This window comes from Poecile atricapillus, chromosome Z (assembly GCF_030490865.1).
Source record: "Poecile atricapillus isolate bPoeAtr1 chromosome Z, bPoeAtr1.hap1, whole genome shotgun sequence".
NCBI lineage: Eukaryota > Metazoa > Chordata > Aves > Passeriformes > Paridae > Poecile > Poecile atricapillus.
The window spans coordinates 61,617,038-61,629,209 of record NC_081289.1 but is presented as its reverse complement, the minus strand read 5'-3'; the positions used below and the strand labels follow the sequence as shown (position 1 = coordinate 61,629,209).

At 38.3% G+C, this 12,172-nt stretch overlaps 1 protein-coding gene across 1 annotated transcript in view; it reads right to left on the bottom strand.

The window, feature by feature from the left end:
- Window positions 1–1,846: 1,846 nt before the first annotated feature.
- Window positions 1,847–12,172, bottom strand: part of LOC131572728 (leucine-rich repeat serine/threonine-protein kinase 2-like) — a 65,469-nt gene continuing 55,143 nt past the window's right edge. Inside the window, exons 45-51 of the mRNA XM_058826035.1 lie at window positions 11,709–11,902; window positions 11,324–11,396; window positions 10,327–10,511; window positions 9,403–9,555; window positions 8,498–8,706; window positions 5,444–5,518; window positions 1,847–3,577 (exon numbers count right to left, since the gene is read on the bottom strand). Coding sequence (XP_058682018.1) covers window positions 3,456–3,577; window positions 5,444–5,518; window positions 8,498–8,706; window positions 9,403–9,555; window positions 10,327–10,511; window positions 11,324–11,396; window positions 11,709–11,902 — 1,011 coding nt within the window. The 3' untranslated portion in view covers window positions 1,847–3,455. The remainder of the gene's footprint in view (window positions 3,578–5,443; window positions 5,519–8,497; window positions 8,707–9,402; window positions 9,556–10,326; window positions 10,512–11,323; window positions 11,397–11,708; window positions 11,903–12,172) is intronic.

The following is a 12,172-nucleotide window of genomic DNA, read 5'->3' as shown; positions in this document are numbered from 1 at the left end:
ATGTGATTATGCTACTCTGTATTTATAAACTAATTGTTGCAAAGACACATGCCTACCTAACAAAAAAAAATCTGGAAAAGTTACTAAATAGTATGCTGGCAACCAGTGAGTTATACCTGTTCAAAGACCATGGAGAAGGCTTTATATAAGAGAATGTGCAGGTCAGTACAGTCCTGGGATATGTTCATAATATGGATAAAGACCTAGTTGAGACAGAAATAACAGAATACTTGCTAGTTCTGATCAGGAAATTTGGTTCTTTTAAGGCAGGTAAGGAGAGTTCTTTCCAGATTTTTTTAAATTAATGACAAAAGCCAGAAAATAAGTGAGAAAAATCGTTCATATGCTTTTCTACTTGAAAGACTAATAGAAATAAACCATCACTGTCTTTTCCTCATTCACTGAGACTCATTATTTTCCCTTACTACTTTCTTATGCTCTGGTATCGGAAGTGTTCATTAAAATGGATTATTTGTCTTGCAAAACCCCACATTTGGGGGTTAAGCCACACCTAATAGGCCTCATTCTCTCTCCTCCCTTACGTGTCCCAGTTTTGCCCCAAAGTGGTGCATGAAGAAGTAATAGGGTAATAATATGGGACACTAGAGGCAGTATGAGAGTTCAGAGGAAAAAAGAGCATTAAATCAGGCTGTGCAGCTTGTTTACAGTGGGCTTGACAGAAACTGCTTGTAAAAGAAATGAGGTTAAAATTAATGACCAGGTGCATCTGCATATGTAATTTGTCAGAGCAAGCAAGTAATAAAAAAGAATTACTCTAATTAAAGGCAGTCATACAAGAGGGGAAAGATACTTTAAAAAAACCCCAACATTATCCAATCAGGCATTCAGCTTACTGTGTATGTTTAGTTTCCTTGTCTTTAGGTTTAAACCCCAGTACCTTTTAGCTGCACTGAGGGAGATGGGGTTACTCACCTGTCCCAGCTCAGGTGTTCAGTCACACCACCCTGCATGATTGTTTCCCATGAGTGAAAAGGCTCTTTTCTGAAGTAAAGGTAATCTGTTTTCACATGTTGGGTGTTACTCTAAGTATGCAAGAAACTGTATCTGACAGAACTTGTCCTCTTATGTGATCAGCTTCCACTGGTTTTCAAACAGTTCCACTGAAACCAGAGTGAACACAAAGTTATCATTTTTTTTTTCCTCTTTCCTTACATTTTGTCAGTAGAGATATTTCTGGGAACAGGTTTTCTTATAGTGCAGGTTTCAATGGTGCTGTTCCTGCCCTTGCTGGCAGGTGCCAGCTGGGGAGGAGATGCCAGTCCCTGAGTGCTTCTAACAAGAAGCATCAACACAAGATGTTCTCTAAATATTTTCTTGCAGTACTAAAAAGTATTTGGTGGGGGTGCAGTGGAATCACTGTGCTCTGTGTGAATGAGTGCTGTACTGCTAAACAGTAGTCCCAGTGAGTTACCACCATGACAGAATTTTTCTCTCCAGCCACAGATAAATCAGCAGTGGCCAGTTGAGTTGGGTTTGCAATGAGCTCCTGACTCTTTTGGCTGCAGTTTCTTTTGTTCTTTGCCATCCCTATAATACTGAATACATGACCCAATTCAGTCTATGGATCATTGTTAGCCAATGACCACAAGGACAATATTCCTTACAGGTCACCTTCCATCTCTGGGGAAGGCTGCAGGAACACCAAGCAGAAGACAAACAGGGGAAGGGAAAAGGGTTCAAGACATGCACTGAGAGCATAAGCAGGAATGCAGCTGTGTCAATAATACCTACAAGCCAAAATTTTGCATCATCCTGAAGGAATTAAATGCCAAAAAAGCTGCACAGAAAAGCCCCTCCTTCAAAATTCAATAACGAAAAAGTAGACTTACATTATTAACAAAGAACAGTTTTAATAGAAATGTTTAGGTTTACATTTCAAAACGACTTACAAATAAACTTAATCACAATGCATATATTCTTTTCTTTAAAAAAAAAAATCTTTATTCTAACATAATATATATTTTCTGAGTTAAAAAATCCCATATAAATAGCAAATTCTTTTCAGTACACAGATTACAAGAATGCATAGAAACTGGGATGCATATCTGAAAAGAATCCTGAGTATGCATTCCACAACTGGCAGAAAACAGAACTAGTACAATAGTGCTAGAGTTGGAAACAAGAAATGCTGTTGTCCCCGTATATAATTTAAAAAACAAAAAAACAAACAAAAACTGAGAACTTTTTGGTTGCTCAACCTTGTTCAGCTCCCTAGACTCAGGAATTGCTCTGGATACTCCACTCCTTGAGATTTTGGGAGCACCCTATGGATTCTTCTGGTATCAAAAAAAGAGAATGGAGTCTGTCTTCAGGTGGACAGAAATGAGGCACTTCCTTAGAGCAGGTCAGTGTGGACTGTAAGCAGAAGCTTGGACTTGCAGCCAGAAAGCAGCAAAAAGTGATTCTTGAATGATGGTGTGTGGAAACAAATTTGGAAGAGGCAGTCAATTCTTACACTCCTCAAGGTTCCCCTGATTATCCACCAAAACAACATAAAGTCAAACAAGAATGAGTAAGTGGAAATGTTGCATGTTGGAAAAATCAAAGGAAAAGTTCTCCCTTTTTTTAGACTGAGGTAAGCAAACAAGCAAGCTGGACAAAGAACAAGTCATAGCAGCATTTAGATCAGATCATTCACCCTGTGCTTTCTTTTATCTCTTCCAAGAGAGTTGCACAAGAGAGCTACGTGACTGGCAGCGTTCCCTGTGGTGTGACTGCATCTCTGAGGAGCAGGCAAACTGCAGTGCTGCAGGAGGACACCAATGTGCAGAAGCTTCACGGTATGTTTAATTTGGAGCCAGTTTATTATTGTAGCACAATGGGGTGTTTTCTAGTCATAATGAAAAAAAAAGTCAATTATTCATGGAAGAAACACAGACAATTCTGCCTGTTGTTTTTAAAAAATAATGTAGTAATTATATATTCCTTTAAACACTGCTGTTAGATAAAATATCATGTTTTTTCATAGGGTCATGAGCTCTGACATTACTAAACCATGAATCATAGGAGCAAACTCATATATGCAAACTGCAATATACACACAGAGGCTTAAATTTTGCTTCTTATTGGAGTGTCAACTCAGTAGAGATAATGAAGTGAATTAGAGCCATTTATAGTCTCCTGGCTTATTCCCATTTTAACTGGGATCAAAAACTGGATGAACAATGTTATACTGAAGTTGAGCCATAGCTGCAGAGAGCAGAACAGGTAAACAACAGATACATGATACCATTTTAGAATCAGAAATTCTCAACAGTTTTCTGTCCTTTGAAATATTACAATTAACTTCTTTCTTCTTCGTATCCTGTGAATACTCTCATGGTAATTTTCTTCCTGCTTTAGTTTAAACACAACAGGAAGAAGAAGTTGTAAATATTGCACAGTATGTTAGCATGGAAGACCAGATAAACAAATGACACTTGCAGGGTGAATCTTCAGTCCAAAGAAAAGCTTTTCATTTTTTCTGCTAATTCCTGTCTAATTTCTATGTGCTTTTTCAAGTTTTGTACTTCATGGGGCAGGTTAATGTCCCACACTGACACGCAGGATTGTAACTCTGGAGAAAAAAAAGAAAATTTGAAATATGCAACAGAGATGAGTTATTGCATAATTAGACATGATTTTGCTGATCTGCTTGTTATCAATTACTCAGAAATTCACTCAACAAAGGCATGATCTTTAAGACCTAGAAGACAAGTTCCATGACACTTCATGTTTGAGGTGATACAGTTATGGGTTACAAGATGTTTGTACTTGCACAATGATTTGGATTCTAGTTCCTAAATTTAGAGTATCCCATTTAAAAGTACTTGAAAAACCATTCCTAGTGCCTATGGGCCTTAAGCTATTGACATGAGCTACAGCTAATGCTAATACTGAGGTGCCTACTAAAATTTCACCTCTACCTTTCCAAGCAGATACACCCTGAATGTCTATGAGACTCAAACCCCATTCACTGTAAAATAAAAACTGATTTCATAAGCTAGTGAATATACTTAGAAAAGGTCACTTCTTCAGTCTCCATTCATGCAAACAACTCTTTACTCATGAAGAATTCACACTTTTTTTTAGTGGAATAGGGATAATTGAGAACACTTACACAAGTCAAGGCTTACAAACTAAGGCCCCAAGGATTCTGGAGTCTCCGATTCTTCTCTGTAATTAATGTAACTCTTAAATAAAATAAAAATGCTAATAAGCCAATAAATGTTCTTATGGTTACAGAAATTGGGGAATAGCACAATGTAAACCCAGTGCTCTGAAGTTTGACTCATTTTGGTCAGCTCACCTACACTTGCCCTCCTTAACTTTATACTATCACTGCCACATTTTTAGGAGTCGCTGAAACTGGGATGAGATAAAGGTGAAGAAGGGCATTGATCAGAGCACCAACTTTAACTGCTTTTAGAAAAATCTAAAGATGTAGATTTTCTATCTTCCATCACTTTGCTATCCTAATTGTCAGGAAGCTTTTACTGATGTCTGACTGAAATCTCCCTTGCTGTAACAGAAACTTGTTAGTGCTTATCCTCCCCACAGGGAATATATAGAAGTCTTAATTCTATTGCTCTTAATTTGCATATTCAAAGTCTATTATCATGTCCCCTCTAAGCTTTATTTATGTTAAGCAATTTAACTCCCTGCAACATTTCCTCACAGGTTCCATTTGTCTTCTCTGGACTGCTCCTAATAGTCCAGAACATTCAGCAATAAATAGGCTCCTTCTGTGTAAGAATTAACTCATGGCTTACAGACACCACTTTCATGGTGTGAGAGTGGTGTTTGCCTCATCTGCATCCGCATGACATGACCGATTCGTGACCAGCCTCTGATCAATTCTGACCCTTTTTCTGCAGCACTGCTGTTTAAGCTGATCATTTCCTCATGCTGGTACAGCAGATCATTCCTAATTAAATAAAAGATTTTGCATTTGTCCTTACAGAATGGTATCCTATTTCCTTACAGACCATTAGTTCTATTTTTCAGGCTCACTTTGAGTTCTAATCCTGCCCTCCAGTGAGCTTGTATTAGCTGTGAGTTGTCTGCAAATCTGAAAAGTACATTCACTATTCTTTCATCCACAGCACTCATGAAAACATTGGGGATTCCTGACCTAGCACAGACACCTCTGGAAGTCCATTTGATACACTTTCCAATTAGACAATGACATTTATTCTCCAAATAGAGTTTCCCAACAAATTGTATTGTATCCTTCAAACAGTGGCTTCCTCAGATCCATTTTTGGAAGTTACTTTTAGTTTGTATGAGCCCAGATATGCAAAAGAAAACAAAAAGTACTTAATAGTAGTGTTTCAATAAAATTTTGCCAAATGATGATCAACTCTTCACTCTCAGTGCGTAGTCAAGCACAACAGTGTCTCCTCTATTAATAATAGAAGTTAATAAAACACAATTCAGATACCTTTGTGATATTTGTTGTCTTCGGTGTCATTTTTATAGCAATATCCCAAAACAAGGACCACATTCTTGAGACTCCCTTTTTCAAAGAAATAAAATGTCAAATCTTAATTTTAATGTGAATTTTGTAATTTAAGGACAGAAAGAGTAGATGGCATCAAGGCACTAAGAGGACAGAAAGCAGAGTTCAATCAACCAGACCCTTTATTCAAAATCATTAACCATGAAAAACCCGGACACGAAGACAATGTAGTTCCCATCTCCATTTAATGTCAGGGTTTATCAGGGTTCCAAGGCATAAGCACAGGATCAGCCAACCCAGCCTGCTGAACAGGCCCAAGAACAAAGCACCCTATTATATAGCACAGGCAGAGGTGGTAGAGTCACAGGAAACAGATGTCACAGCAAAAGGACAGGCTGCAAGTGAAGTCGCAGTGCACAGCAAAATGTGCCAGTTCAGTTATGAAAAAATCAAACCAACCAAACATGACAAAAAACTGAGTAAAAATGATGAACTAAAAGTTTTAAACTTATGACGACATATGGATGGGAAGTGGAAATAGGGATAGATCATAAGAAGGTGCCTACTGAGGAATGCAAAAGAAGACCTGGAAGACAGAAGTGATTGGATCACAGAAGGACAAACAGAATGTGCCAGTGTTTCAATATCAACTTCCTGCTTATTTCCAACAAGACATGTCTATAAATGCCTTGCAAAGATAGACAGAAGCTGTTGCATGTTCTCCTGCCACAGCAGCTCCAGGGCAGCACTGTGAGGGTGCCCTTGGCTCCCAGCTAGTAGGGACAGGACCCAGCCTACGTCCCTGGGTCAGGATCTGGCCAGGCAGGGAACAGCCCCCAGTGTGCAGACACCCCGCTGCAGCACCGTGCCTCACACACAGAGCCTTACACTCCCAGGGCAAAGATGAGGAGGGTGAGCAGTTTCTGGGGCATAAATAGACTGGAGTATGGCTTAACTGTGAAAGCTGCAGTTGGGAAGTTTTTTAACATGTCCCAGGACCTCTGCAAGGTAGAGAGGTTTTTCCTGCCCTGAGGAGGTCAGCACTATATTGTCCTCTGAGAGTGATGTAAATCTGGTTACAGTAGATGAGGGATGGTGGGAACCATACACATCCTCCATGCTCAGATTTTTCATAAATTTAATTTTTTTCTATAGCCAGTCCTATCCATACTCCTTACAAAAGTGACTGGAACTTAAGTATAATGTTTCTTATTTAGACCTAGGTCCTGTCTTACTGTACAGAAATCTAAATCTGTATTTGCAAAATAAACTACAGATTTACATCTAAATTATTCTCTGTGTTAAGTCTCATGCCTATTGAACATCAATGTGTTAGGTGACAGAACTGGAAAATGTCATTGTATTTCCATATTCATATATGAAGTACAGATAACATTAATGTCTCAAAGTCTGGAAATCTCTTTTTCCTGAAATATTTACCTCTTGAGATTATATGGTTTAACCTTAAATAAAACTACTTCACACAAAAATATTTCCTCTATCTTCTCTTATTTCATATAAGCAATGTGGTACTGTTGAAAAACTGCTCAGCAGCCTCAGTGACATTTTCAGAGATTCCAGTAGAAAGCAAGTCCTTGAATTTAGGAAAAAAACCTTAGCCCTTATAAATAATTGCTGCAAAAAGATGATCAAAAGAAAAAAGTACACATCAAACTGCATATATCAATCTTATTTGCTGTTCTTGAGATTTGTGCAGCTAAACTCCTGAATATTAATTTTTCTATAAATAAAATTTTGATTAAAAATGTTGAGGTGACTGAGCCTCAAGGTTTTTTCAATCACACTATTCTATACAATATATTCTCCCTATGAGTGACTGCAGCAAGGCAATAATTATGTTTTCATAGTAATTACTCTTTACAAAATGCTAAAAATAAAATGTCCTTTTATAATACTAACATTGTAGCTATGAGGACTAGATGGAATGACAATGCTGTGCTATAGCTGGCACCATTAACAGCTGGGCTTTGAACAGACTGTGGCATTTGGTGTTTCAGGCAAAGGCAAGTCAGAGGAAGGTGAAGTATATTTGACCCACACAACATTGCCAGCACTATGACCTGACTGTAGTCTACGGATCCTTCTGGTGCCAGAAAGGAAGAAACAGCCTGCAGAGTAAGTTCCTGATGGTAAGAAGAAAACATTCACAGCCTACAACTGAGATTTGCTAGCAGAATTACAGTGTGCTGCTGAATTCACAACAGCTTCAGTGTTTGGTTTGTTTATTTTTTGGATAGCAAACACGTTTAAATAACACTGGCAGGGAAACTCCAGAGTTTTTCCAAAACACCGCGGAAAGTAATGGGAACCCACATGTCATGCCACAAAGGACTTTTTGAAGTAATGTGTACTTTGAATGTATTCACCACAGCTGTACCACAAACTTGAGTTGATATGGCCTTTATTACTTTTGGAAACGGTGCAGGACAATGTACAGGAAGGAAGGAAGTGTGAAGGAAGTTTCAGCAGCCAAGGAGTGTCCCTTCCTCAGCTGCATTCCTGCCACTGAAACCCCACAAGTCCTGTCTGCCTACAGACGCTCGAAACAACTATCCCTGATGAGAGCAGCAGCACACAAGTGCACACCCCAAGTCCAGGTGTGTAGCACTTTCCCAGCTCTGCTGTGATCTGTCTGTGACCCAAATCTAAAAGAACCATTCCTGAATCACACATGAGATGGAGAAAGAACGCAGGCAGACACACGTAAGAAAAGACCACATGACAAGAGGATGGTGAGAGCAGGGATGCATCACTGAAGCACAGCACAGGGATGCAGTGAAGGTGGGGTACATGAGCAGATCAATGACAAGCAGGGAAGAGCTGCTGCTTTATGTGGGCACAGGTATTCAGCCTGCTGATATTCAGTTTACACCCTAGAGTCTCACACTGATGGAAAATGACAGCCGTGGAGTAGAATGAATGAACAAATCCTGGATAGTGCTAATCTGTTCCTGGAGCACTATAACAAGCAGTACAGAGAAAACCTAAACTTAGCAGTGATTTCAAAGTACTCACCCAGCTGAGCTGTTATCATGACTCGAACAGAATCACAGAACTTGTCTATGACTCGTACAGGACGACGCGTTGACAAATCAAGCAGCAAGATATGTCCTCCTCCTGTCCCTATCCACAGGGCAGTATTTTTCTGAAGACAAATGGTCTTCACTCTTCCAGAATAAGCCAGTTTATGTTTTGATTCCTTATTTAATTTTTCCACTTTGTTTCTACAAGTATGGAAAGAATTTGCATTGGAATTTGGTGGCATCCTATTCTGCAGCTACTAAAATGACACTCTGAATACCAGACTTTTAAGCAATCATTCACCAAGTCAAATCACAAAATTCTCATGCAAACAAATTGAGATTAAAACTATTGGACTCCAAAGAGCCACCTGGTCTGCTTCAGAAGACCTTTAAATAGAAGGTAAGAACACTTCTTAGTTCTCCCTCAGTCTGTAGGAGGATAATGTCTCAGCGAAGTGGGAAGAGCACACCTACACCTTCTCCTAACCTCACCATAAAAAGGAAACCGATGTGGCATGTTAAGGCAGAGGAACAATTTAAATGCAAATGAAAAAGTTGTCACAATTAATAAAAATCTGATTTCCTACTGAATTTGTGCACTGAAAAGATACTCAGGGTACCTAAAGGACAGCAAAAGACTTCTTTCTTGAGCTAAATGAGTCTTCTTGACATCATAGAGAAATTGGGAAATACAGTAAGGGTCTTTAAAAGGTGGGATTCTGCATGGAATATTCTGAAGTTTTGGGCTGAAAGACAGGAAAAGAAATTCACACTTGCCCAACAAACTGGGAAAATCCCTTACTTCTGGTAGGTTAAGGTACTGTACCATGGTAGAGAAGGCAATCTGATATTCAGCTTCCTATCCACCAGGCTGACAATCTGAAATAGAACACTTACTTAAGAAAATGTGCACAGTCAATTAATTCAGAAAGTTTTTCTGTCTTCTTGTCCCAGATTTCCACAAAATGGCTGTTTTTCTTTGCCAAGTAGATGGATTTGTCTATTGCTATTGAAATAATGTTTGCATCACTGTAAGCATTATGACAGAACCTAGAAGAGAAAACTCCAGTTAGATACACAGAAAATAGTAGAAAAACTTGACTACTATGAGTGGGATTAGTTTCCCTCTGACTCTTGCAGAATCATTCAACCTTAAAATCAAACTATTCTAAGATACAACTGAAAGGCTTTGCTTTAATCTTCCTACAGTTTGACATAAATTCTCACAGTAACAGAGTTAGGCTGATGACATCCTTGGAGGCACATTAATGCTCAAAGTCTATTAATGAATCTTTCTCATCAAACACTGTTTTCCCTGCTCAGGAAAAGCTTCCCTTAACTTCAGAGTAGGATTTGTCCATGTGAGAATTACTTCAAACACTCCCAAACCCTCAGTCAATAATTTCTAAATAGTGAGAAGTCAGCAATCAGATGTGATTAAATTGGAGAAAGATATGCACATGTATCATACTGACAAACATGGAAGGACAAATACTATGATAAATATATATGTGTTATTCTAAGTAAAGTAAACAGGGATTTTAGTGGACAAGGCCAGTTGGAGAAGAAAACTGATCAGTTGCATAGATACTGACTTCAATCCTTTATGGAGTAAAAATGTATTTCCTTGTTTAAAAGCAGCAACAAATACTTTCAACATTACTCACTGGTACTCCATCTGCATTATGGAAAGAAAAGAACAGAAACAAGCAAACTCAAAGAATGAGCTCTAGAACAGGACATTACATCAAAGTACTGTCAGAAATCTTTAATGAAAACAAATGAGCCAAGTAACATCACTTATAAAAATCAAAAACTTACAGTTGACTTGTCTTTGTTTCAATGAGCTTTTGAACAGAGAAGTCACTGGTTAAGGCAATGATTTTTGTTCCACAGCCTCCCCAGATTATGTTTTTTTCAGATAAGCATGAGGATTCATTTAAGCACATCAGGGGTGTGCTAACATTCCCTATAGTCAATATCTTCAAAGGTGTAGCACCCTTACACTGCAAGAAAAAATATACTCTGCTTTAGAAACAAGGAGGATTTAAACACTCAGAATCTTGTTAAAACAAGGCCACACAGCCTGCTGAATTAAATTTACACATCCAGATTTTCTGATGTCTCAGAACATTTCCAGAACGTTACTGACTGAAAAGCACCATATTCCCATTATAGATGTCCCCTAGGAGACAGACTGTGAGCAGAAACAGGCCAGAGAAGGGATTGACACTTTCTGCAATCCCTGGCACAATTCAGTAATTGGTTGGAAAGACACATCTATGTCTTTGAAGACATCCTACACCGGACCATATTCTAATTCTGAAATGCACTGCAACCCCATAACTGCTCTAAATGCATATGGTCAGGAACTAAACCTTCAGGTGCCAGCTGATATAAACAGCTCCCAGCATTTCTTCATCTGTTCTGTGAGCAGAACTCTGATCCACAGAAAACCTGAACAATATTACATTTTTGAACATAGCTGTTTTATAAAAATTTACTAAATGAGAGGAAAAAGGAGCTATTACAGCAATAAATGAAGGAGATTAAAACTGTGAGAATATTCTAAACAACAACCAATAATGTCAGTCCCTAGCCAGTTTTCCAGGCCTTTCAAAGGAATTTTTCACCTCTTAACTCTTGTTTAAAGCAGTTATTGTAAAATGTGCAGTTCCTCACAGACTGCACAAGAAAATTCATTTAGGTTTTAGAGAAGCAATTAAAAATAAGTGGCATGAAATAAAGCTACTCTTGGTAGCTGCTTTAGATATTGCTGATAACATTCTATAGAACAGACAGAAAAGAACAAGTCTACCTTTACTGCTCTGTCTTCAAAAACTGCCAGCTTGCCATCAGCTGTGCCTACCAAGAAGAAATTCCTCTGTTTGCTGAAATAAAATAAGATAATTAATTCTAGAAATGCCTTAATCAGGTAAGAAAAATTAAAATGAGAAATGTCTAGTATTTCAAGTATTCAATTCAACGCTAGAAGGAAACACAACCCCTGTGATCATGAATGTAGTTCCCAGTTGCATTGGGTGCAAAATTAAGTGGAAACACAGGCAAAACAAGGAGTTATCAGAACAAAAGTGCAGAGTGTACAGATGTAATTTTCTGAACACCTTAGTTTAGCAGTATTTTCAAAATGTAACCCAAAACATTTAAAAACATTTCAAAAAACATTTAAAATTCATTTATACCTTTGCTTTGAAAGAGAATTGCAGTATAAACAAGTGATAGAATCTGACATTTTCTGCAGACGATGCCTTCTTGTTTCATCTTCTGTGTTAACTGCCCACAGAGAACCAGACTGGGTTCCTGCTACAATCCAGTTTTCTCTCTCAGCAGGAAGAGTCACTAAGGCCAAACTTATAATTTTACTGTCTGCAATATCCTGAGTCAGAAAAGAAGAAGAAAAACAACTTGGTCATGATTTCAGTAATGGTAAATGCTAGTAAATTATTGATGATAAAAAATATAGCACAATCTTCCTGGACTTTGGACAGAACCTTGGCCTAACTTCCCCTTTAAGAAATCTAATTCCCTATTAGCAGCATACATCATCAACAGGGCCACCTTTCTTCAATGTGCTGGGAAGGACCTCTCAAACAGTACACAGGAAAATCTCTCAGCTGAATGCTGACAAAAAAGATATTCTTTTTAT